This window comes from Carettochelys insculpta, chromosome 1 (genome assembly GCF_033958435.1).
Source record: "Carettochelys insculpta isolate YL-2023 chromosome 1, ASM3395843v1, whole genome shotgun sequence".
Classification (NCBI taxonomy): domain Eukaryota; kingdom Metazoa; phylum Chordata; order Testudines; family Carettochelyidae; genus Carettochelys; species Carettochelys insculpta.
In genome coordinates this window covers 137239296-137265522 of record NC_134137.1, presented here as the reverse complement: position 1 = coordinate 137265522, position 26227 = coordinate 137239296, and the positions used below count along the sequence as shown (strand labels likewise).

General features: G+C 48.9%; 1 protein-coding gene across 2 annotated transcripts in view; it reads left to right on the top strand.

The window, feature by feature from the left end:
- Window positions 1-26227, top strand: part of LOC142012388 (arylsulfatase D-like) — a 70474-nt gene that overhangs the window by 33306 nt on the left and 10941 nt on the right. For both annotated transcript variants that reach the window (XM_074992476.1, XM_074992466.1), the window contains exons 9-10: window positions 3276-3438; window positions 6472-6593. In XM_074992476.1, coding sequence (XP_074848577.1) covers window positions 3276-3438; window positions 6472-6593 — 285 coding nt within the window. The remainder of the gene's footprint in view (window positions 1-3275; window positions 3439-6471; window positions 6594-26227) is intronic.

Here is a 26227-nt window from a genome sequence, read left to right as displayed (position 1 = left end):
TTCCCCAGCAGAACACATGTTCTGCAGCCAGGGAAGCAGCAGAAAGTAAGTCCTGGGGTGTGGGGCAGTTGGGGAGGGTTAAGCCTGGCAGTGGGTTGGGGCCATGGGAGGTGGTGGGGGAGATAAGGCTGGGGTGGGTTAGGGCTGCAAGGTGGGAGAGCGGTGGAGTTAAGCTGGAGCTGTGTGTGGGGTGGTGAGTCACAGCCCTTCTCAGGCGGTGAGCCAGGACGTGGCTGGAGGTCGAACCAGAGCCAGAGCCAGGCGCAGGGGGGGAGATGGTGGCAGTGGGTGAACTGGGGTGTGTCAGTGGGGGTTGAAATGGAGCTGCATGGGGGTTTAACCCAGGGTGGGGAGCAAAGGGTGAACTGGAGCCACACGCAAGGGGTTAGGCAGAGGTGGGGGTGGCAGGTGAGCTACAGCTGTGTGCAGGTGGTGAGCTGACAGGGGGTGTTGAGCGGGCACCAGGGAGGTTGAGTTGGAGTCGCGCCAGAGGGGTGATGAGCTAGTGCCAGAGGCAGGGGTGGAGGATGAGCAGAGATGGGGGGGCTCAGCCTGGGCCATGCAGTGCCAGTGGGCTTGAGCCAGGGCAGGGGGAGTGAGTTAAAAGCAACTGAAAATCACGCTACGGGGTTTACAATAAGAATCAGGGTCAGACACATAAAAGCAGGGTCACGTACTCTGAGTTTGCGTACTGTAAGAGCTTACTGTACTGATTCTCAACACCTCTCTTAGGTATGGAAGTACTATTGTTCCCATTTACAGATGGGGAACTAAACACTGAAAGGCTGATTTACCTAATGTCACAACAGGAGACTCTAGAGTCAGCTGAGAGAGATGCCATACAGACTATATTCAAGGACATTGCCACAGGACTTTAGATAGCCTCACAGAATTTTGGTCACTGTTGAATATTTGAAGAGTCTCCTTAGGGACTCCGCAGAACTTCAAAATCCAACTTAGTTCACTTCCGTCTAAAATTGCTTCAAAGTATCCTTGCATTTCTAAGCTAACTCTTGGAGTCCTTGATGACTGTCAACCATCTCTCAGAGTCATCTTCTATGCCTATGAATTATTTTCCTATGCTCCTTCTCCCTGTAGTTGAAAATGCCTCATAAGCCCTTTGTATCCCAAACTACTTTTTCCTCAGAGTCACGAAGGATTTCAATCTCTTTTCTATTGACACTGTTTGTTCGATCAGATCTTTGGCAATCCAGGAGCCCTCTGCTGCAGTTAATTTATATTTAGATCACAAAATTCTACCTTAAACTTAATGTTACAAATCTGAATTTTGTTTCTTTTGGGGATCTGAAGAGTAGAACTGCTACTCATAAGAACAGCTATACTGGGTCAGACCATAGGCCCATCAAGCCCACTATTCTGTCTTCCGACAGTGGCCAATGCCCCAGAGGGAACGAACAGAACAAAAAATCATCAAGTGATTGACTCCCTGTCACTCATTTCCAGCCTCTTGCAAATAGACACCGTCCATGCCCATCCTGGCTAATAGCCATTGATGGACCTATCCCCCATGAATTTATCTATTTCTTTTTTTAAACTCTGCTATAGTCTTGGTCTTCATGACATTCTCCAGCAAGGAGTTCCACAGGTTAACTGTGTGTTGTGTGAAAAAATATTTCCTAGCATTTGTTTTAAGCCTGCTGTCTATTACTTTCATTTGGCAACCCCTAGTTCTTCTGTTGTGAGGAGTAAATAACAATTACTTATTTATTTTCTCCACATCAGTCATGATTTTATATATCTCTATCATATCTCCCCTTAATCGTCTTTTTTCCACGCTAAAAAGTCCCAGTCTTATTAATCTCTCCACAAATGGCAGATGTTCCATACCCTTAATCAGTTTTGTTGCCCTTTTCTGAACCTTTTCCAATTCCAATATATCTTTTTTGAGATGGGGCGATCACATCTGTACACAGTATTCCAGATGTGGCCATACCATGGTTTTATATAAAGGTAATATGACATTTTCTGTCTTATTATCTATTCCTTCTTAATGATTCCCAACATTTTGTTAGCTTATTTGACTGCCACTGTACACTGAGTAGATGTCTTCAGAGAAATGACTCCAAGATCTCTTTCTTGAGTGGTAACTGCTAAGTCAGACCCCATCATTTTATATGTATAGTTGGGATTATATTTTCCAAAGTGCATTACTTGGCATTTATCAGCATTGAATTTCATCTGCCATTTGCTTGCCCAATCTCCCAGTTGGGACTTAACTATTTGGAGTAGTTTTTTGTCATCTGCAAATGTTGCAACCTCACTGTTTAGCCCTTTTTCCATATCATTTATAAATATGTTGAATAGGACTGGTCCCAGTGCAGACCCCTGGGGGACACCACTCTTTACCTGTCTCCATTCTAAAAACTGACCATGTATGCCTACCCTTTGTTTCCGATCTTTTAACCAGTTACCAATCCAAGAGAGGACCTTGTCTCTTATCCCATGACAGTTAACTTTGTTTAAGAGCCTTTGGTGAGGGACCTTGTCTAAGGCTTTCTGAAAATCTAAGTACACTATATCCACAGCATCCCCCTTGTCCACATGTTTGTTGACCCTTTCAAAAAATTCTAATAGATTGGTGAGGCACGATTTCCCTTTACAAAAGCCCTGTTGACTCTTCCCCAGCAAATTATGTTACTTCTTATTCAGTAATTATTCAAATTATGTTACTCCTCCATCCAAAGTGCCACACAACTATGAATTCTCTTTGATGCCATAGGAGAGAATGTTCCAATATAGTGATGGTAGTAATATGCAGATGGGAAGAGCAAAGTTAGCAATGACTTTAACCCTGGCTTTCTTTGCTCTGCTAGATTTAGTGTGATTTGCTTTCATTTGAAGAGTGCTGCAATACAAGTTGAACCTCTCTAGTCCAGCACTCTCTGGTCTGGCAACATCTGTGGTCTGGCATGATTTTAGTTAGCCTGATGTCCAGTTATCATGAGTGTGGCCAAATGTCCTGCAGTCCAGTAAAATTTGTTTACAGTCACCAGTCCTGGCTCTCAGTGTTCTGTGCTGTTATTTACCCCAAATGTTGTCTAAGAGCCCAGTAAGCAGTGGAAGTGTTGGTACTGCAGCTAACCAATATCAACCTCCTATGGTTCAGCAAATCCTTTTGTTTGGCACTGGTCAGGTCTTGACAGTGCCAGATCAGAAAGGTTCAGCCTGTATTATGTTCCAACCTGTAAATTCATAATAAGTTGAGTCCCAGTTCTAATGACTCCACACTTTTGGCACCATTTCTTTTACAACAGGTGGAAAAGGCATGGGAGGCTGGGAAGGAGGGATCCGTGTGCCAGGGATATTTAGATGGCCAGGAGTGTTGCCTGCTGACACGATTATCAATGAACCTACAAGTCTTATGGACATTTACCCCACAGTGGTTCACCTGGCTGGAGGGACAGTGCCTCAGGACAGGTACCGAAACAGCTTCATAAACCATATTGGCTCCATTTCCACTGTAATGGAAAGATTAATGTGTTGCACATCCTGATACGCACACATTGTTTTGTGTGCTTTTAAAGGGGCATTATATTTGTTTTTTAAAGCAGTATAACTTTTTTATCTTTCCTCCTGCTTAGCTCTACTTATTCTGTACGAGTTTCAAGGAAAACACAAAGGATACCAATTTACTTGTTAATATAGAGGTAGATTAATAATAATTAAATTTAGATTTCTTTCTTAAACTATAGAAAAAATTATGTGTGTAATAGCCTTGGCTGCATCTGGTTTTCTTTTTTAAAAAAAAATAAAACTAGTATGGTGGGCGTATGGGAGGCAGAAATGATTTGTTAGAGCATAAAGCAAAGATTGGGAGCCTGGACACCTCTGAATCGTATTTCTGGCTTTGTCACTATATCTCTAGTAACAGAGAAGGAGTCGTGTTAGTCTATATACTATCAAAACAAAAAAGCAGTCAAGTAGCACTTTAAAGACTAACAAAATAATTTATTAGGTGACCTTTCGTGGGACAGACCCACTTCTTCAGACCATAGCCATAGGAGTCTGTTCTGATATCATCACTTGATACTTCAGAAGTTCTGAGCACCAGTAGCTCCCATCATCTTCTGCTTTCATCATTCAGTGGATCTCCCTGTGGCTACCCTTTACTCTCCTATAAAATGATCATGCTAACTACATCATCCTGGTAATGGTTTTGTTGTGCAGTTTTGTTTTGAGACCCTTAGACCAAAGGAGGTTTGAACCATTACAGAGGTGAGCATACTTTTTACATGAAGCCCCACTTTTCAGTCCTGCAATTATCAGAGTTCCCCCAGCCTATCTAATGTAATCCAACCAGACACAAATTTTGGTTATGTTCACATTGGGAAAAAAAAACCTTTCAGAGTGTGGAAGAAAATAAGTCGGTAGAGTGTAAAAAAAAAGTATTAATTGGCATATAAATGTGAATACACATCCATAAAAACAGCAACATATCTCAGCATTTTTAATGAGGTGGGTGAGCATAAGACCCAGCAGCCAATTGTGCTGCACTTGCCCTCCTTAGGAAATTTCATGCCATTGTGCACAGCCCTGACCTATTGAAACAAAAAGCAGTCAAGTAGCACTTTAAAGACTAGCAAAATAGTTTATTAGGTGAGCTTTCGTGGGACAGACCCACTTCTTCAGACCATAGCCAGACCAGAACGGACTCAATATTTAAGGCATAGAGAACCAAAAACAGTAAGCAAGGAGGACAAATCAGAAAAAGATAATCAAGGTGAGCAAATCAGAGAGTGGAGGGGTCGGGGGGAAGGTCAAGAATTAGATTGAGCCAAGTATGCAGACAAGCCCCTATAGTGACTCAGAAAGTTCCCATCACGATTTAAACCATGTGTTAATGTGCTGGATTTGAATATAAAAGCCAGCTCGGCTGCTTCCCTTTCCAGAAAGGTGTGATAATTCTTCTTCAGTAACACACATACCTTGAGGTCATTGACAGAATGCCCCATTCCATTAAAATGTTGACTAACTGGTTTGTGGATCTGGAGTGTTTTAATGTCTGTTTTGTGCCTGTTGACCCTTTGTCTAAGGGAGTTAGAAGTCTGTCCAATATACAAAGCATCTGCATTTTAATGGAATGGGCGATTCTGTCAATGACCTCAAGGTATGTGTGTTACTGAAAAGAAATTATCACTCCTTTGTAGAAAGAGAAGTGGACGAATTGACATTTATATTCAAATTCGGCACATTAACACATGGTTTAAATCGGGATGGGAACTTTCTGAGTCACTATAGGGGCTTGTCTGCATACCTGGCTCAATCTAATTCTTGACCTTCCCCCCCACCCCTCCACTCTCTGATTTGCTCACCTTGATCATCTTTTTTCTGATTTGTCCTCCTTGCTTACTGTTTTTGGTTCTCTACGCTCACCCATCTCATTAAAAATGCTGAGATATGTTGCTGTTTTTATGGATGTGTATTCACATTTATATGCCAATTAATACTTTTTTTTACACTCTACCGACTTATTTTCTTCCACACACTGAAAGGTTTTTTTTTTCCAATGTGAACATAACCAAAATTTGTGTCTGGTTGGATTACATTAGATAGGCTGGGGGAACTCTGATAATTGCAGGACTGAAAAGTGGGGCTCCATGTAAAAAGTATGCTCACCTCTGTAATGGTTCAAACCTCCTTTGGTCTAAGGGTCTCAAAACAAAACTGCACAACAAAACCATTACCAGGATGATGTAGTTAGCACGATCATTTTATAGGAGAGTAAAGGGTAGCCACAGGGAGATCCACTGAATGATGAAAGCAGAAGATGATGGGAGCTGCTGGTGCTCAGAACTTCTGAAGCATCAGGTAATGATACCAGAACAGACTCCTATGGCTATGGTCTGAAGAAGTGGGTCTATCCCACGAAAGCTCACCTAATAAACTATTTTGCTAGTCTTTAAAGTGCTACTTGACTGCTTTTTGTTTTGATAGTGTATAGACTAGCACGGCTTCCTCTCTGTTACAGATCTACTGGGTGTTTGTAACACTGACACAACTAGAATTGGATGAAATTTTTCAGACAAATTGTTTGCTTGAGGAAAAATGCCACTTTCGATTAACCTGAAATGATTTGTGAACTTGCTGTGAATCATTCTGGCTATTAATAAAATGGCCAGAGAAGCAGGAGGCACTGCTGCCGTCAGGTTGCTAGCCCGTCACTTTTGGCCCCAGTGGTAAGGGTGATCTCAGAGGGAGGAGAGCCAGATTCAAATCCTCGCTCTGGAATAGACCAAAAGTCACTGAAAAGTCCTTTTTTTTTTTCTTCAGAACTGCCACAGAACTAGACGATCAGTTGCTATAGTCTCTCTAGCTGTGAAATCATAAATAAATTAAAATGTTAAACGTTTCCTGATTCAAATGGTGGCGTGTTTAAAAATTGGCATTTGCAATGATAGTACTAGAGCACTCACCCCAGTTTGGTGACTTCCATTCTCTCCATCCCCTCAGGGCGATCGACGGCCAAAACCTGATGCCTTTACTGCAGGGAACAGTTCAGCACTCAGAGCATGAGTTCCTGTTTCACTACTGTGGGTCGTATTTACATGCTGTACGGTGGCACCAAAAGGAAAGTAAGTATAAATATTCTCCCCACAGCAAATCAGGTTAGGTGATTAAATAGTTCCTCGTGGCTTTCAGATTTGTGAAATCACAGGTGAGTAAACACATAGCAGCGTTGAAACGTAACAGAGAGATAGCTATGTTACTCTATATACTATCAAGACAAAAAAGCAGTCCAGCAGCACTTTAAAGAGTAACAAAAGAATAAAAGTAAAAATTCTTTTGTTAGTCTTCAAAGTGCTGCTGGACTGCTTTTTTGTTCACATAGCACTGTGTGTGCGCGTTATTTAACAATTCCAAAATAATACTGTACTGCATGTGTTTGTGTCCCTGGGAACAGGACAGGGGGACAAACACATGAGAGACATGGGTGGTGTGAATACCATAAGCTGAGGGAGGCTGTGCCTCCCCACACAGCCAAGGGTGATTCTGCCCATGCTCAGCCTCAGCGCTCCTCCTGCTTCCTGCCCTCTCCGCAAGTGGCAGTACAGCTCCTCCGGTTCTTCTGTGCAGTGGTTCTGGCTTGGTCTGTGGCTGCACCACCTTCCCTCCCAGCACTCCATACCTTTGGTGGGGTGGGAGGGGGTAATGTCCACAATGTGGAGGGCTCTGAGCTCTAGCAGGGGTGCATGTGCAGAAGGAACTGGGCTGATGCCTAGCTTCCCCTAGCCTGCAGTTCACATGCCACCCATGCAGACAGATTCTAACCCTATTCCTTATTGCCCTACTGGAAAGTGCTGAGGTGCTACCGTGATGAACAGAGTGCAAAAACTTGTATAGCTTAGAACAGATTAAAATGTTTGGGGGTGACCTGTTACCCTAGCCTCTGAAGGGCCCACTGTGGCTGAGTTGGTAGCTCTCGCACTTTCTCCTGATACAAAAGTGTGGTTCATGACTGTTACTAAGGGTCAGGTTTATAAAGGCAAATTCTGGCACCTAAAGACTCAGACACTCAAGGGAATTTTTGAAATCTTGCATAGGATCCTATCTGCGCCTTTAGATACCTAAATACCTTTGAAAATCTGGCCTACACCATGCAGTAACAGAAGGTGTTGCCTCATTACACTCAGCACTTTCATTGCTCCTGTTGCAAAAGCATCAGTAGAGTGATCATGGACACAGCCTGTTATTTTTAAGCTTCAGAAGTTGTTTGCTTATTTTGAAGTGTTCTGTTTTATCTGTTAAACTGGGTGTTCCCTTTTTAAGGCTCAGCTGTGAAACATCTTTCTTCAATTAAGCTAATTGACAGCAGCTGTAATACATTTCTTAATTATGACTTAACTCCGAAATCTTAAAACAAACAAACAAACAAAACCAAAAACTTCCTTGTAAACTATATTCTTAAAGATATTGGGTTCCCCTAAGAAAAGAAGAGCTCTGAATTAGTGTCTGGGAGCTAGGAATTCCTGAGAGCTAATTCCCACACTAACACAGATTCACCTACTATGCACAGTATAGTTTTGGAATCCACAAATGAGTGGATATGGGACATACATCTTTCTCACTCCTGATTACTGAGCTAAACGCTAATTTAAGCACTATTTTAAGCATTATTTTAAGAGCTTAAGCAAGTCACTTAACACTTCTGCCTTGGTTTCACCATCTGTGAAATGGTGGCAATAACTTTTAAGCTTTTCACAGCAGTGTTGCGTGGCTTAATTAGGTATAGTTTGTAAATCTGAAAAATTGATCTCTGCCTCTAACCTTTGCTCATAAATGTTTAATATATTTTGAGTAGACTACATCAGCTGCGGTATCTATTATATTCTGTACATGTATGGCCCTATCACTGTAGTATCTAGCACCTCACGGTCTTCAAGTTATTTATCCTCACTACGCCCTTGTGAGACAGAGAACTGCTATTATTTCCATTGTGTAGATGGAAAACTGAGACAAGGAACACAACTAGAGATAGGTTTGTTTATATATATATGTGTATATATGTGTATATATATAAAATAGGTATTGAGGTGTTGCTTGTTCAGTATTGTGAAACCTATGGGCTAGATCCTCAAAGGTATGTAGGTGCCTGTCTGTCTCTTTAGAATTATAGGGTTGGAAGAGACCTCAGGAGGTCACCTGGTCCAACTCTTGCTTAATGCAGAAACAAACCCAACTAAATCACTACAGCCAAGGCTTTGTCAAGCTTGGCCTTAAAAGCCTCTAGGGATGGAGATTCCATCACCTCTCTAGGCAATACATACCAGTGCTTCACCACCCTCCTGGTGAAATAGTTTTTCCTAATATCCAACCTAGACCTTCCCCGCTTTACTTGAGAGCATTGCTCCTTATTCTGTCTGCCACCACTGAGAATAACCTAGCTCCAGCCCCTTTGGAGCACCCCCTTTCAGGTAGTTGAAGGCTGCTATCAAATCCCCCCTTACTCTTCTTAAAATTAAATAAGCCCATTTCCTCCAGACTCTCCTTAAAAGTCATGTGTCTCAGCCCCCTAATCATTTTCATTACCTTCCACGGGAGTCAAATTTTGTCCACATCCTTTATATAGTGAGGGCCCCAAAACTAGCCACAGTACCCCAGATGTGGCCTCACCAGGGCTTGGGGGAGACGGGGGATATAATCCCTTCCTTCAGTCTGCTGGAAGTGTTCCTGCTAATGAAGCCCAATATTCTGTTAGCCTTCTTGGCCTCAAGGGCATGCTATTGACTCATAGCCAGCTTCTCATTTACAGTAATCCCCAGGTCCTTCTCTGCAGAACTGTTGCTTAGTCAGTAGCTTTGCATGGGAGTTTTCTGTCCTAAGTGTAGGACTCTGTACTTGTCCTTGCTGAACCTTGTCAGATTTCTTCAGGCACAAACCTCCCATTTTTTCTAGGTCACTCTGGAGCCGATCCTTATCCTCCAGAATACCTCTCTCTCCCCCCACCTTAGCGTCATCTGTGAACTTGCTGAAGATGAAATCAGATCATGAATAAAGATGTTGTACAAAACCATCCCTAGACCAATCCCTAGGGCACCCCGCTTGACACTGACTGCTAACCAGACATAGAGCCATTGATCACTATTGTTGAACCTGATGATCTAGTCTGCTTTCAATCCACCTTATAGTCCATTCATCCAAGCAATACTTTAATTTGCAAGCAAGAATGCTGTGAGAGACTGTATCAGAACCTTTGCTAAAGTCAAGGTATATCACATCCACCCCTTTTCCTATATTCAGAGAACCAGTTATCTCATCATAGATGGTAATCAGGTTGGTCAGGCATGCTTTGCCCTTGGTGAATCCATGTTGACTGTTCCTGATCATAGTCCTCTCTTCCATGTGTTTCAAAATAGATTCCTTGAGAACCTGCTCCATAATGTTTCCAGGGACTGAGGTGAGGCTGACCGATCTGTAGTTCCCCAGATTATTCTTCTTCCCCTTTGTACAGATGGGCACTACATTTGCCTTCTTCCAGTCATCTGGCTCCTCATCTGAACACCACAAGTTTTCAAAGATAACAGCCAATGGCACTGTGTTCACATCAGCCAACTCTGCACCCTCAGGCTACGTCTACACGTGCACCCAACTTCGAAATAGTTTATTTCGATGTTGCGACATCGAAATAGTCTATTTCGATGAATAACGTCTACACGTCCTCCAGGGCTGGCAACGTCGATGTTCAACTTCGACGTTGCTCAGCCCAACATCGAAATAGGCACAGCGAAGGAACGTCTACACGCCAAAGTAGCACACATCGAAATAAGGGAGCCAGGCACAGCTGCAGACAGGGTCACGGGGCGGACTCAACAGCAAGTCGCTCCCTTAAAGGGCCCCTCCCAGACACACTTTCATTAAACAGTGCAAGATACACAGAGCCAACAACTAGTTGCAGACCCTGTATATGCAGCACGGACCCCCAGCTGCAGCAGCAGCAGCCAGAAGCCCTGGGCTAAGGGCTGCTGCCCACGGTGACCACAGAGCCCCGCAAGGGCTGGAGAGAGAGTATCTCTCAACCCCCCAGCTGATGGCCGCCATGGAGGACCCCGCTATTTCGATGTTGCGGGACGCGGATCGTCTACACGTCCCTACTTCGATGTTGAACGTCGAAGTAGGGCGCTATTCCCATCCGCTCATGGGGTTAGCGACTTCGACGTCTCGCCGCCTAACGTCGATTTCAACTTCGAAATAGCGCCCAACACGTGTAGACGTGACGGGCGCTATTTCGAAGTTACTGCCGCTACTTCGAAGTAGCGTGCACGTGTAGACGCAGCCTCAGATGCATTAAATCTGGCCTCATGAACCTGTGCAGGTGCAGCTTTTAGCACAGAGGGCTGCTCACCTCCTCCCCATACTGTGCTGTAGATACTGAGACCAAAAATATCAAGTACTTCAGCTTTTTCCACATAATCTGTTACTAGGTTTTCTTCCTGTTCAGTAAGGGTTCCATGCTTTCCCTGACCACCTTCTTGTTGCTACCATACCTGTAGAAACCCTTCTTGTTGTCCTTCCTGTCCTCTTGAAAGTTTATTGCATGTGTGAGAAAGAGAGATGATTTAGTTGCCAGGGTGTGGGCTACCTACAATGGCCGACCTGGCTTTAGTACTCTTTCTTCATGAGAGAGTTCATGACAGCAAATCCTGACTGTAGAGAGGCACCTATCAGCCTGGTGCACTAGTTAGCTGTTTAGGTGTCTATGCTCTTTTCCTTTGCATTTTGCTCCTGTCTAGCTTAAACCACCTCCCTGCTCTAAAGGTGATCCTCGCAATTATAGACCGGTAAGCGTAACATCAGTACCGGGCAAATTAGTAGAAACAACAGTAAAGAATAAAATTGTCAGACATGTAGAGGAACATGATTTGTTGAGCAAAAGTCAACATGGTTTCTGTAAAGGGAAGTCGTGTCTTACTAATCTATTACAGTTGTTTGAAGGGGTTAACAAGCATGCGGACAGGGGGGATCCAGTAGACATGGTATACTTAGATTTCCAGAAAGCCTCTGACACGGTCCCTCACCAAAGGCTCTTATGTAAATTAGGTGGTCATGGGATAGGAGGAAAGATTCTTTCATGGATTGGGAACTGGTTAAAAGACAGGAAACAGTATAGTAGCATCCTTCAGTCTATGTAGACTATGGATCGCGCCCTTCGTAGTTCCGTTTGGCATCCTCATTTGCAGTGTCGGCTGTGACTGTGAAGACCCACACGAGAGTGACAGTCCTTGCTGCATCTGTTGCATATGAATGGGTGTCTGGCAGGTCCTTGCTGTGCTTTCTGTGGGCTCGCTTCTCCTTTGCTAGCTGTCTGATCCTCAACTCACCCTTCTGAAGGCCCTTGTATAGTTCCTGCCTCCATCTGCTACGATCATCTGCCAGCTCCTCCCAGCTGTCTGGCTTGATGTCTGCTTCCCTGAGGTCTCTCTTGCAAACACCTTTGTAGTGCAGCTGGGGGCGTCCGGGAGGTCTTTTGCCAGAGGCTAGCTTGCCATACAGGATGTCTTTTGGGATCCTTCCATCATTCATTCTGTGGAAGTGGCCAAGCCAGAGGAGCCGACGCTGCCTGAGGAGGGTGTGCATGGTTGGGATTCCAGCTTGCTCGAGGACGGCGGTGTTGGACACTCTGTCCTTCCACGATATTCCAAGGATGCGCCTGAGGCAGCGCAAGTGGAAGACGTTCAGCCTCTTTCCTGGCGGGCATACAAGGTCCAAGTCTCACTGCCATAAAGGAGGGTGCTGAGAATGCAGGCTCTGTAGACTTACATTTTGGTGTGAGTGCACAGCTTGTTGTTATTCCACACTCTCTTGCTGAGTCTGGACAGAGTTGTGGCTGCTTTACCGATCCTTCTATTTAGCTCAGTCTCCAAGGGCAGGGTGCCAGTGATGGTGGACCCGAGGTAAACAAACTCGTGGACGACCTCTAATGTATAGTTGTCAGTGCTGATTGATGGAGGTTCAGCAACGTCCTGAGCAAGTACATTTGTCTTTAGGCTGCTGGAGAGCCCAAAGTCCTTGCATGCTTTGGAGAACCGATCCAGCAGCTTCTGAAGCTGGTCTTCTGTGTGTGACACGACAGCAGCATCATCTGTGAACAGCATATCTCTGATGAGGACTTCCCGCACCTTAGATTTAGCTTTCAGCCTTGCAAGATTAAACAGTTTCCCGTCAGATCTTGTGTGCAAAAAGATGCCTTCTGTTGAAGATCCAAAGGCGTGTTTAAGGAGGAGTGCGAAGAAGATCCCGAACAGTGTCGGAGCAAGGACGCATCCTTGTTTGACGCCGCTCCTGATGGTGAAAGCATCTGATAATGTGCCATCATATTGGACGGTTCCTCTCATGTCTTCATGGAAAGACTGGATCATCTTGAGTAACCGTGGTGGACATCCTATCTTGTGGAGCAGTCTGAACAGTCCATCCCTGCTGACCAAGTCAAAGGCCTTGGTTAGGTCAATGAAGGCAATATAAGCCACGTCTACACTAGCTGGCTATTTCGAAGTAGCTGTGCCAACTTCAAAATAGCGCCCACCGCATCTACACGCGCCGAGCGCTATTTCAAAGTTGAAATCAACGTAAGGTGGCGAGACGTCAAAGTCACTATCCTCATGAGGAGATGGGAATAGTGCCTTACTTCAACGTTGAACGTCGAAGTAGGGCACGTGTAGATGATCCACGTCCCGCAACATCGAAATAGCGGGGTCCTCCATGTCGGCCATCAGCTGAGGGGTTGAGAGACGCTCCCTCCAGCCCCTGAGCTCTATGGTCGCCGCGTGCAGCAGCCCCTTAAAGGTCCACGCCCCCTGCCTTCCTGTGCAGGAAGCTGAGAGCTTGTGCAGGCAGCAGCACACACACGTGCCCAGCCTGCATGTCCCTCCGAAGCCCCAAGCCAGCACCCTGCACCCCATGGCAGTCAGCCAGCCTCACAAACGGCCACAGGGCACCCCCCCAAGGGGATCCAGGGCTCCCAGCCTGCCACCCAGCGGGGGAAGAGGCAGCGGGGCCCCTTCTGGACGGAGGCCAAGATCCAGGACCTGCTGGGGCTCTGGGGCGAGGAGGAGGTGCTCCAGGTAATGAGGAGCAAAAGGTGGAACGCGGATGCATTTGCTTGGCTGGCCGAGGGCCTGGCTGCCCAGGGTCACCCTGCCCACGCTCCTGACCACGTCAGGAGTAAGGTAAAGGAGCTGCGGCAGGGTTACGTCTGGGCCCGGGACACGGCCAGCCGATCTGGGGCCGCCCCCGCCACTTGCCCCTTTTACAGGGAGCTCAGGGAAATCCTGGGCCTCTGGTACACCTCCTCCCCCCCAGCCACCCTTGACACATCGGCCGACAAGCCCTAGCAGGCCCCGGAGACGGAGTCCGCCCCAGAGGCCAGCCCTGCACCCCAGGGGCCCCCCCAGGAGCCCACCCCTGGGACACCGGAGGAGGAAGAGGGGGCCTCCAGCGACGAGGGTTCCAGAGCGCCCTCCCCTCCTGCAGCTCCAGCAGGACGTCCGCCCGATGGGTGTCCCCCGACCGTGGGAGTGGACCGTCAGGTATGTACCCCCCTGGTGCACACCCCCGGGGTTAAGGGGCAGGGACAAGAGACATGACCAGGGCCCTCCGCACACCCAGATGACCATGGCTTCGAGGACAGCAGTGGCATGTCCCTCAGAAGAGTGCATCAGCCCCTGCCCCCCAGCAGGACAGCGCCATGCCCCATCCCTGGGGATGGGGGGAGTGGAACCTAGGGTCCCCCGGGGGGAGGGGGTTGGACACCCATCAGCAGCAGCAGCAGCATCTCCGGGGGACAGTGATGGGGAACCAGCAGCAGAGGGGTAGGGGGACAAGGGCCACAGGTCAGGGCCCAGACTAACGGCTGTCTCCACTCTTCTCCCCCGCTCTGTTCCGCAGCTGCACCATCGGAGGGCCTGGAGAGCGCCGGTGCACCGTCTGTGGTCCCGGAGAGCCCACCGGGACTATCCCACCAGGCCAGCCCCTCGGCAGAGCACGGACCAGCCGCAGGATGAGCCTGACAGCGGTGGAGCCATCTGCGGGCATCCACGGACCCCCAGCTGCTCGCCACCCTCCGGCATCAGGTGGAGGTGTCCGAGCGGCGCCTGCAGGTGGAGGAGCAGCGGCTCCACCTCCAGGACCGAGCGCTGGCCGGGTGCCAGGAGGCTTGGGGGGCCTTCATGCGCACATTCCAGGACATCGCGCGGCACTTGGGCCCCGCCCCTGCCGCTCTGCCTGCCGCTCCACCCACTGCTCCGCCTGCCATCCCTCCACCATCAGCCATCCTGTGGCCTGCCACCGAGGGGGACCATGGGCCTCCAGACACAGCCCGGCCCTATCTGCTGGTTCTCCCGGCCCCCACGCAGCCTCGACCGGGCTTCCGGCCGAGACGTGGGTTGTGCCCCCTAACACCAGGCACAGGACAATAGGGGTGTGTGGCCGAGGACGTTGCCCCCCAAGGCCCCCTCCTTTGGACTCATTCCCCCCATCTTTGTAAATAGTTTTTGTTCTACCCCTGTTTTGTACCTGCCCCCTCATGTACATAGTTCTCCCCTTCTTCTTCTTCTTTGGTTTTCATATTAGTAATACAAGGTTGCAGGGTTTTGTTTAAAAGAAATTCCATTTTATTGCACAGAAGTGGGGGGGGGGGTGCTCTCGGGTTCTCTGTGGTGTGGGCGTGGGGGCAGGGAGTGTTGTGGAGGATGGGGAGTTGCAGTGGGTGGCTCACCCGCAGCTGGCCCTGCCAGCGTTCACCCCGGAGCCTGGTCAAAATGGGCCCGCAGGGCCTCCTGGACCCAGATCCCCTCAGGGTCGACCTGGCGACTGGGGGCAGTGGGTGGCTGGACGTCGGCCCTGCCAGCCTCCACAGCCCAGCCCTGGAAGAAGGCCTCTCCCTTGCTCTCCACCAGGTTGTGGAGTGCGCTGCACGCGCCCACAACCTGGGGGATGTTGGTGAGCCCTGCATCCAGGCGGGTAAGGAGACACCTCCAGTGCCCTTTGAGGCGGCCAAAAGTTCGCTCGACCACCTGGCGCGCATGGTTCAAGCGCGTGTTGAACCGCTCCTGGCTGGCTGTAACATGGCCCGTGTAAGGGTGCATGAGCTAGGGCCGGAGGGGGTACGCCGCGTTTGCGACGACGCAGAGGGGCATGGTGGTGTCCCCCACAGGGATCTCCTGCTGGGGGATGTAGGTCCCCGCCTCTAGCCAGCGGCACAGGCCCGAATTTCTGAACACCCGGGCGTCGTGGGTGCTGCCAGGCCAGCCAACATAAATGTCCAAGAGGTGGCCCCAGCTGTCCACCAAGGCCTGGAGGACCACGGAATGGTATCCCTTCCTATTGAGGAAGCGTCCTCCGCTGTGCTCCGGGGCACGGATGGGGATATGGGTCCCATCCAGAGCCCAAAAGCAATTTGGGAAGCCCAGGCTGGCAAACCCCACGATGGCAGCATCCAGGTCCCCAAGCCGCATGAGCCTGTGGAGGAGCAGGGCATTGATTGCGCGGACGACCTGCAGGGGAAGGACATGAGAGAGCACCAGTGCGGGGTGTGCAGGGTGCGTCTGGCCCTCCTCCCAGGGCTCCCCCCGCAGGATCCCCCCAGGGCTTCCCCCCCAGGCTCCCCTGCCCCCGGGTCCTCTTACCTCCACAAGAACAGCCCCAACAGTGGCCTTGCCCACGCTGAACTGCAGCCATACAGATCAGTAGCTGTCTGGAATGGCCAGCTTCCAGACAGCAATCCCGACCCATTTCTCTACGGTGAGGGCACGTCGCATGGGGCTGTCCTGGTGCCATAAGGCAGGAGTGAGCCACTGGCAGAGCTCCAGGAATGTCTGCTGGCTCATTCGGCAGTTCCGGAGCCAGCGGTCATTGTCCCACTCACCGAGCACCAGCTGCTCCCACCAGTCTGGGCTCGTGGGGTATCTCCACAGCCTGCAGCGTGTGCGGCGGGGTCGGGGGGGGGCTGGGAGGGCAGCAAGGTCTGGGGCTGCTTCCTCTTCCCCCGAGGACAGCTCATCTTCCTCAAATAAAAGATGGTCAGCTGCCTCCTGCATGGCACTGAGCAGGGCAACCACTGCTCCTCCAGGGGCAGGTGTGTGGGCCTGTGGCAGCTGCTGCTGCTGCTGCTACTGCTGCTGCTGCTGCTGGGGTCCATGCTGCTTACACAGGCTGTGCGTGCTTGTGGCTCGGCAGACCGCGTGCTGTGCAGGCTGAGTGTGCCTGGGAGGGGCCCTTTAAGGGAGCAGCTAGCTGTTGCCCTGGAAGTGCTAGTCCGCCCTCTGACCCTGTTTGCAGCTGTTCCTGGCACCCTTATTTCGATTTGGGCCACTTTGGTGCGTAGATGCTCCCCTGCAGTGCCTACTTCAAAGTAGTGCTGTCCAGCGTTGACGTTGAACGTCGACGGCACCAGCCCTGGAGGACATGTAGACGCTATTCGTCAAAATAGCTTATTTCGATTTTGCTACATCGAAATAAGCTATTTCTATGTAGCATCCCAGTGTAGACGTAGCTATAGAGTGGCTTCCTCTGCTCCCTGCACTTCTCCTGCAGCTGCCTCAGAGAGAAGGTCGTGTTGATGGTAGATCTCTCTGCGTGGAATCTGCACTGTGATTCAGGATACACCCTCTCAGCAATCTTCTGGAGTCTGCGGAGGATGACTCGAGTGAACAGTTTACCAGTGATGCTTAGGAGGGAGATTCCACGGTAATTGTTGCAGTTGCTTCCATCTCCTTTGTTCTTATACAAGGTTATGATGTTAGTGTCGCGCATATCCTGTGGAACCTCTCCCTCTGTCCAGCACAGGCACAGTAGCTCATGTAGGGGTTCCAGGAGGGTGTCCATGGCACACTTGATTACCTCTGGTGGTATACCATCCTGACCCGGGGCCTTTCCTACTGCAATGTTGTCAATGGCTTTCTTCAGTTCATCCACAGTTGGTTCCTGGTCCAGTTCGTCCATTACTGGTAGGTGTTCGATGGCATCGAGGACTGAGTCGACCACAATGTTTTCGCGTGAGTACAGCTCGGAGTAGTACTTGACCCAGCACTCCATCTGTTTGGCTTTGTCAGCGATGACTTCACCACCTCTGGATTTCAGAGGTGCCATCTTGTTCTTGGTGGGTCCTAATGCCTTCTTGATGCTCTCGTACATTCCCCTGCGGTTACCAAAGTCAGTACTGGTCTGGATGCTGCTGCATAGCTCGAGCCAGTAGTTGCTGGCACAGCGCCTGGCCGTCTGCTGTACTGTTTTTCTGGCTGCTCTGAGCGCTTGCAGGGTATTCTGGCTTGGCAAACATTTGTACTCCGGGAGCGCAGCGCGCTTTTTTTCAATGGCTGGAATCATCTCATTGGAGTTAGCTGCGAACCAGTCATTTGTGTTTCTAGCTCTTCTTCCAAACACCAACAAGGCCGTGTTGTACATTGTATCCCTCAGATGCTGCCATCTGGATGTCATGTCAGCATTCTCCTCGAGGGTTGCTCTGAACTTTTCAGCTCTCTCTGAGTTAGCTTTCTTTCTGGCATCGATGCAGGGCCTTCCAGTTGGTTTAGAATGGTGCAGCTTCTTGGGAATCACCTTGAGTTTGGAGCAAACTAATGAGTGATCTGTATCGCAGTCAGCACTATGATAGCTGCGTGTCAGAAGGACATTTTTGAGGTTATCACGTCTGGCGATGACCACGTCTAGTTGATGCCAGTGTTTTGAGCGTGGGTGTCTCCATGACACTCTGTGCTGTGGCTTGGTTTGGAAAAATGTGTTTGTGATGCCCAGATTGTGGTACGTGCAAAGTTTGAGAAGACACTGACCATATTCATTCATTTTTCTCACACTAAAGTGGCTGAAGCAGGAAGGCCACGAGTCACGATCGGCTCCAACTCTCGCATTGAAGTCACCCAGAATGTACAGTTGTTCACAAGCAGGTATTTGCGCTATGGCAGCACTAAGCACATCATAAAATTTGTCTTTTACTGCCAGTGTGACGTACAGGGTTGGGGCGTAAGCACTGATCAGGTGGACAGGACTGGCGCGAGTTTGAAGTATGACCTGAAGGAGTCTTTCTGATCCACCCATGACTAATTCCACCATTTGTAGAAGGGTGTTTCTGATGGCAAAGCCAACACCATGCTCCCTGGGTTCTTCTTGGGCTTTACCCTGCCAGAAAAAGGTGTAGTCCTTTTCCTTTAGAGATCCCAAATCTGCGAGTCGCATCTCTTGAAGAGCAGCAATGTCAACTTGGACCCTCTTCAGTTCCTCATTGATGACAGCGGTCTTTCGGGTGTCGCTGATGTCCTGAAGATCTTCAGTCAGACCTGTCAGCATGGTCCGCACATTCCAGCAAGCAAGCTTAAAACTTTGACTGTTTCATTTTCTTGTTGATTTTCTTATTGGTTTGCCTGGTGCTCAGCTTTCAGGTCACTTGTCAGGTTTGGGAACCTTAAGCCTCACGCACCCAGTGAGGCAGGCGAACTATGGTGGGACAGTACCCTATTGGCTGGGGGCTGCCCAGCTTGAGGCGGGCGGTGACTGTCCAATGAGGTGTGACGATCTCTCCCACTGTCGGAGGCAAGCCCTGGCGCTCGTTCTCTACGCCAATCGAGCAAGAGCTTATAACCGGTATCTGTTACCTGCTGTGTTGGTTCAATGCTGTTAAGCGATGCTGGAGTACCTCTCCAGGCGCGAGCTTGGGCGATTATTGGGACCCTGGGCTGCCCAGATGCCAGTGTTCCCCTCTCAGCTTTACTGATATAGTCCAAAGGAGAGGATAACCTCTACGTCTGGTACTAGCTCAGCTGCAGGAGTTGCTGGGTCAATGCCAGAAGTTGGCACAGAACCGCCTTAGGACTCCCCTCCGGATTTTCTGTCAGGGTTTACTCCCTTAGCCTTGCTGCTTTCCAGGATAACCCACAAGGCAGTGGGGCATGGAGAACATGGGTACAGTCCCACTACCTCTTGCACCTCCCTGGCGCCACATGTCCCCAAAGCTCCCCGTGATGACCTCCTCGCCTCCCCAGGACCCTCCTCCCCACCCCTCTGCCTCTCATCGGCTACCAACCCCCCCACCGCCAGATCCTCCCTCCTTGTCCCCTTTTCCCCCATCCACTCCCATGTCTCCCGACTGCACCACACTGCTCCCTATCAGTTCTTGTTGCCCCCTGGTCCCCCTTCCCCTGGCCTCTCCGCACCTGGCCACAAGCTGCTGCAGCCCCACGTCCTCCAGGAAGGCGCCAATCTCGCAGCTCAGCCGCACCCTGGGTCCCAGCCTAAGCTACCAACTCTTCATCTGGCTACAGCTGTCCTTGGAGCCCCACAGATCTGGTGCGGCGCGTGCATGCAGGGAGCGCAGGACTGGGCCTGGAAGCCATGCAATCTGGGCCAGCACAGCGCAAGCAGCCTCCCTGGGTGCTGCCATCCTCACAGCCGTACCAGACGCCCCCAAACCACTTGCCCACCACTGACATCCCTCGATCTCGCCCCCCCCCCCGGCCCCGCTCCTCATGCTGCAGCAGGTCCCTGAGCTCCAGCCAACAGTTGGGGATGATGTTGCCTCTTACACCTGAAGAAGTAACTACCTCCCTCTAAGCTCCCCCTCTAAACTCCCCTCTCAAAACTCCCTCCTGTTAGCAACCACCCTGTTCGCATGCTCCCTGGTCACTTGCCAGCAGGGCTTTAGAGCTCTGGCCTACCTGAGAGAGCCCCCCACTGACTACCGCTCAGCCAATCAGCACGCAGCCCGAGCACATGGCCCGCCTGAGCACATGGCTTTTCAAACAAACAAACAGACAGCTCAGCACTCCAAACACCAAACAAACAGACAAACCCAGCTAATGTAATGTCAATATTTAAAAATATTTAAATATTGACATTACAGGAAACAAAGGGAGGAATAAATGGTAAATTTTCACAATGGAAGTGGGTAACTAGTGGCGTTCCCCAAGGGTCAGTCCTGGGACCAAACTTGTTCAACTTATTTGTCAATGATCTAGAGAAAGGGGTAAGCAGTGAGGTGGCAAAGTTTGCAGATGACGCCAAACTGTTCAGGATAGTCAAAACCAAAGCAGACTGTGAAGAACTTCAAAAAGATCTCAGCAAATTGAATGATTGGGCAACAAAATGGCAAATGAAATTTAATGTGGATAAGTGTCAGGTAATGCACATTGGGAAAATAACCCCAATTATACATACAATAGGATGGGGGCTAATTTAGCTTCAACAGATCAGGAAAGGGATCTTGAAAACATCCACACAATGTGCAGAGGCAGTCAGTAAAGCAAATAGGATGTTAGGAATAATTAAAAAAGGGATAGAAAATAAGACGAAGAATATCTTACTTTCCCTATATAAAACTGTGGTACGCCCACGTCTTGAGTACTGCGTGCAGATGTGGTCTCCTCACCTCAAAAAAGATATATTGGCATTAGAAAAGGTTCAGAAAAGGGCGACTAGAATGATTAAGGGTTTGGAATGGGTCCCATATGAGGAGAGGCTAGAGAGACTGGGACTTTTCAGTCTAGAAAAGAGGAGACTGAGGGGCGATATGATAGAGGTATATAAAATCATGAATGGTGTGGAGAAAGTGAATACAGAAAAGTTATTTACTTGTTCCCATAATATAAGGACTAGAAGACACCATATGAAATTAATGGGTAGCAGGTCCAAAACTAATAAAAAAAGAGTTTTTCTTCACACAGCGCACAGTCAACCTGTGGAACTCCTTACCAGAGGACTCTGTGAAGGCCAGGACTCTAACAGAGTTTATAAAAGAGCGTGATAAATAGTTGGAGGTTAGGTCCACAGATTGCAATTAGCAAGGGGTAAGGTATGGTGCCTACCCTTTTGTCAAAGGTGGGAGATGGATGGCAGGAGACAAATCTCTTGCTCATTGTTTTCGGTTCACCTCCTCTGGGGCACCTGGCATTGGCTACTGTCAGCAGACAGGATACTGGGCTAGACAGACCTTTGGTCTGACCCAGTATGGCCGTTCTTATGTTCTTATGCTCAGCTTGCCAGCTTTTAAGGGTCCTTTTCATGGGAATTTAGAGCTAGATTCTCTGAGATTCCTAAGTCCCACATCCAAGTATCAGTAACCTTCTCAAAATCATTGCTCAGCAGACACCTAATGATGTAGACCCTTCAAGTCCCCTAGGTACCTCTGTGTCGACCAGTTGTTGCAAGCAAAGCTGTCTGAGTCTTGATGCTACCCCTCAGCTAATCAAGTGCTCTGAACCCTTGCTCCCTCCATAGCCCAAAGGGATTCTCAGACTAGGAGTTTTCCTGACTCTCTCCCCAGTGAGACCTAATCTAGTAGACTTCCTCAGAGCACAATTACTAGATTGGTTTTTCACACAAGTGACTATCACAGGTCAGAGACTGAGAATTTTTGTTGCTCGGATGGGTGAGCATAGACCCCCTTCAGTACTCCACAACCCAGTAGCAAGAGTACTACTCATCTGAAAGAAGAGACACCTGGCTTCAAGTCCCTGCTCTGAGCCAGCATGGGGGCAGTTCCAAGGCTGACCATGGGGCTGTTGGCTCCCAAGAGAGGGGTTCACTTCCATCCCTTTTTCCTCATGAGAAAGAGCTGCACTGGTCTAGACTCAAGGCTGCAGAAGAGTCACAGCCGAGCATCCCAAGCAGAGATGTCTCATCAGTTTGGGGCCTACAGGCCCAGAACAACAGAATTCACTTCCAATAACCTTTGTAAATCTGGGCCTGCAGCCCTGAGTTATGTTCCAAAGCGTCTGATACAATGCATAGGAAAGAGGTCAGTGCTTAGAATTGGTATTCATAGAACCCATCAACTGACAGTCACACTAGCTGCTGCTTCTGGAGTGGCCTCATGCCAGCCACATAAGCTGCTGCTCCTGCAGCCCTAGCAGTGGTACCTAGATAACCAGCTGGATTACCTCATCTGTGGCCTGAGGAAGTGGTTCCCTAATGGGACCAGCCATAGTTTGTGGCTCCCAGAAGTCAGGGCTACTGTTCCTGGGTGCCGCCAGAGCAGTGCCCCAACTCAGGTCCCTCCCTGCCTAGGCAAAATGCAGCAGAAGTTTAAGGCCTAGGTTAACAAAGGGAATTAGGCACAAATCTCCCATTGAGCTGGGCCTCTAGTACTTGATGGAGGAGCTGGCAGGAGGGCCTTTCGCTGCCTGAACTTCAGAGCTTTAAACTCGCTCTTGGAGTTAGGACTCACCTGACTTTCTTGAAAAATGGGGTGGTGATGCTGCCTCCCATAGCCCAGCAATGAGCTCATTACTTCCAGCTGTGGGAGAACCAGGTTTAAAACCCCACTCTGCCTGATTTAGAACTGGGTCTTGAAGTCTTGTCTCCCACCTCTCAGTTCACTTTGCGTTGCATAGAAAAAGGATTGATTCATGCATCGCTGTAGGATTAAATGGGGATGAGAGGCAAGACATGGCATGGCATATAGCTGCCCCTAGTTTAAAAGAAAAAAGCGGTCAAGTAGCTCTTTAAAGACTAGCAAAATAGTTTATTAGGTGATAAGCTTTCATGGGACAGACCCACCTCTCCAGACCATAGCCAGACCAGAACAGACTCAATATTTAAGGCACAGAAAACCAAAAATAGTAATCAGGGTGGACAAATCAGAAAAAAAATTATCAAGAGCAAACTCTGATTTGCTCACCTTGATATTTTTTTTTCTAATTTGTCCACCTTGATTACTATTTTTGGTTCTCTGTGCCTTAAATATTGAGTCTGTTCTGGTCTGGCTATGGTCTGGAGAAGTGGGTCTGTCCCATGAAAGCTCACCTAATAAATTATTTTGCTAGTCTTTAAAGAGCTACTTGACTGCTTTTTGTTTTGATAGTATGTAGACTACCATGGCTTTCTCTCTGTTACTAGTTTAAAAGATGAGTTGACTTCTATTATATTAGCAAACGTGGCAAGCAGGCTTTCTGGCTTCAGTTTGAAAGTTTCTTGGTGTGTAAAAGTTTATTTTAAAGAGAGGGAGGCTGGATGGGTTTAGATTTCTGAATGAATCTTTCTCCGAACATACATCATCAGCCAGAGCTGATGTCCAGCTCTTTATCTTCACTGTCTCATGGCTTAAATGAGCAACTTCTGTAGCACAAAAGAAAATTGATAGTCAAGCAGGTGTGTTCTGAGACATTCCACTAGACGGCAGTGCTGCATTGCTAATCTAATGCATGCCAAAGGGGCTCAGTCAGTATTGCTTTGGCTCTCAGGTATGCTACAATTAATGCTATGATTTTCTCATGAGCATTTTTAGTGAAGGTCATGGACAGGTTGCTGGCAGTAAACAGAAGTGTACAGCCCATGACTGTATTACCCAAAATACTTGCAATTAAATCTCAGGGAGGGACCTGAGTTGGGGCACTGCTCTGGAGGCACCCAGGAACAGCAGCCCTGACTTCTGGGAGCCACAAACTATGGCTGGTCCCATTAGTGAACCACTTCCTCAGGCCACAGATGAGGTAATCCAGCTGGTTATCTAGGTACCACTGCTAGGGCTGCAGGAGCAGCAGCTTATGTGCCTGGCATGAGGCCACTCCAGAAGCAGCAGCTAGTGTGACTGTCCTGGGTGCTACCTGAGCAGCTGGCCATGTCTCAAAATGCTTTCAGAGAGATTGCCAGCTCCCTCAGACTTCCCCCACTCCAAAAGATAATCGATGTTTCATCAGTTTCCAACAAGTACATGGTTTACATCCTAGTTTCATTTTCAGGTCAGCTCTAGCTGGCCACCCAAGTTTGAAATTGACCTGATAGCACTGTTAACAAGAAGAGCTAAAGGAGATGTTATCAGGCCCACACAGCTCTGAATGATCTATAGAAACTGAAAAGTGGCTACATATAAAAAAGAAATAGGTATTTGAATACCTAAGTCCCTTGGAAGATGTCACTTGGGCGCCACCTCTTCACACCCTGGGAGAGAATGTCAACAGGCTAAAAGCAATGGCCATTTCTTCTATACACCAGTTTTTCTAACATGAATCCAGCAGTCTTCCCATGCCTGCTATCGCTGAGAGAGCTGATGTAGTAAAATACAGTAAAACCCTGAGATACACACACTCAAGTTGTGCAAATCTCAAGTTAATGTGACTGAGTAGCAGGGAGCTGGCACCTGGCTCTGGGCTGCCTGCCAATGAGGGGAGCCGGGAAACTGATCACTGCAGCAGTGCTGGTCAGTTTCCCGGCTCCTGTGAGTGGGTGATAGCTGAGAATCAGTCTCTCAGCTGCTGCTGCAGACAGGATCTGGGAAACTGACCAGTGCAGCAGAGGTGATCAGTTTCCTGTCTCCTGTGAGCAGCAGGGAGTAGGACAGGCTTCCAGCTGCCTGCTGCTCACAGGAGACAGGAAACTTTCCAGCGCTGCTGCACTAGTCAGTTTCCTGGCTCCCATGAGTAACACAAAATTTAATTTACGTGGGGTTGCTCAGGAGTGCAACCTCCAAGTAAGTCGGGCATCTACTTTCAGTCCTTTCAGACACATTTGCTGGGATTCCTATTGGAGGAGAAATTTCTTCTCTTGCACACACAACAGCCTGTTTGCAAGACCCAGACTGATAAAATGCACTTTTTTTTTAAATATTCTCGCATCCCCATGCAGCACTTGCAAAGCAATACAGTCGCTTCCTCACAATCTTGATAGTGGTTAGAAAATACATTGATGTCAGCCAGCTCACAAAAGACAGTCCTGCATTTAAGATGGTGGTGCGCAACTTGTGCCCCTCCGACCACGTGGGGCCCACTAGGACTCCACCTGCAGCCCACAGACCCCTGTCTGCCCTCCTCATGCACACCAGGGCACTGTAGTCCTGCTTTTCCTACTTCTCCCCCTCCCTCCCCGCACTTTAGGAGCACTGCAAATCCACTGATTCATGCTCATCCCCACCCTCCCTGAGCTGGAACAGCCTCATACAGCTGAATCATGGCAGCCCAGCTCAGAGAGGGAGCAGTTGGAGCAGGGACAGAGCCAACCAGCAGATACACAGAGCTTCTGTTGTGCTGGGAGTAGAGGAGTGTGAAGTAGGAAGTCTTGGGCTCCGGAACCCCAGTACACAAGAGGTATGTGGGGAAGGAGGGCACATGGGGGGCTGCATAGCTGGAGGTGGAGTCCGTAGTGGGCTGCAGGCTGCTGTGACCCACTGAGGTGAAGGAGGGCCACTCATGTGGCCCACTCCCTCTTTTTGGTTGCCCATCACTCATTTAAGCTGACACAACACAATGTGTTGAATAGGGAATGCATTGCAGCCCAACTCTGACTGTTCTGGGCCAGGTACAAGAAAAGGTGAGCCTTAGGAGAGAATGCAGAAGCCTTCAGCCCACACCAGAATAGCGAAAGCATGAACATTAAGGCTATGTCTACACTAGCCAAAAACTTCAAAATTGCCATGCAAATGGCCATTTCGAAGTTTACTAATGAAGCGCTGAAATGCATATTCAGCACCTCATTAGCATGCGGGCGGCCACGGCACTTCAAAATTGACGCGCCTCGCCGCCGCGCGGCTCATCCCGACGGGGCTCCTTTTCGAAAGGACCCCGCCTACTTCAAAGTCCCCTTATTCCCATCTGCTCATAGGAATAAGGGGACTTCGAAATTGACGCGGCTCGCCGCCGCATGGCTCGTCCAGATGGGGCTCCTTTTCAAAAGGACCCCACCTACTTCGAAGTGCTGCGGCCGCCCGCATGCTAATGAAGCGCTGAATATGTATTTCAGAGCTTCATTAATAAACTTCGAAATGGCCATTTGCATG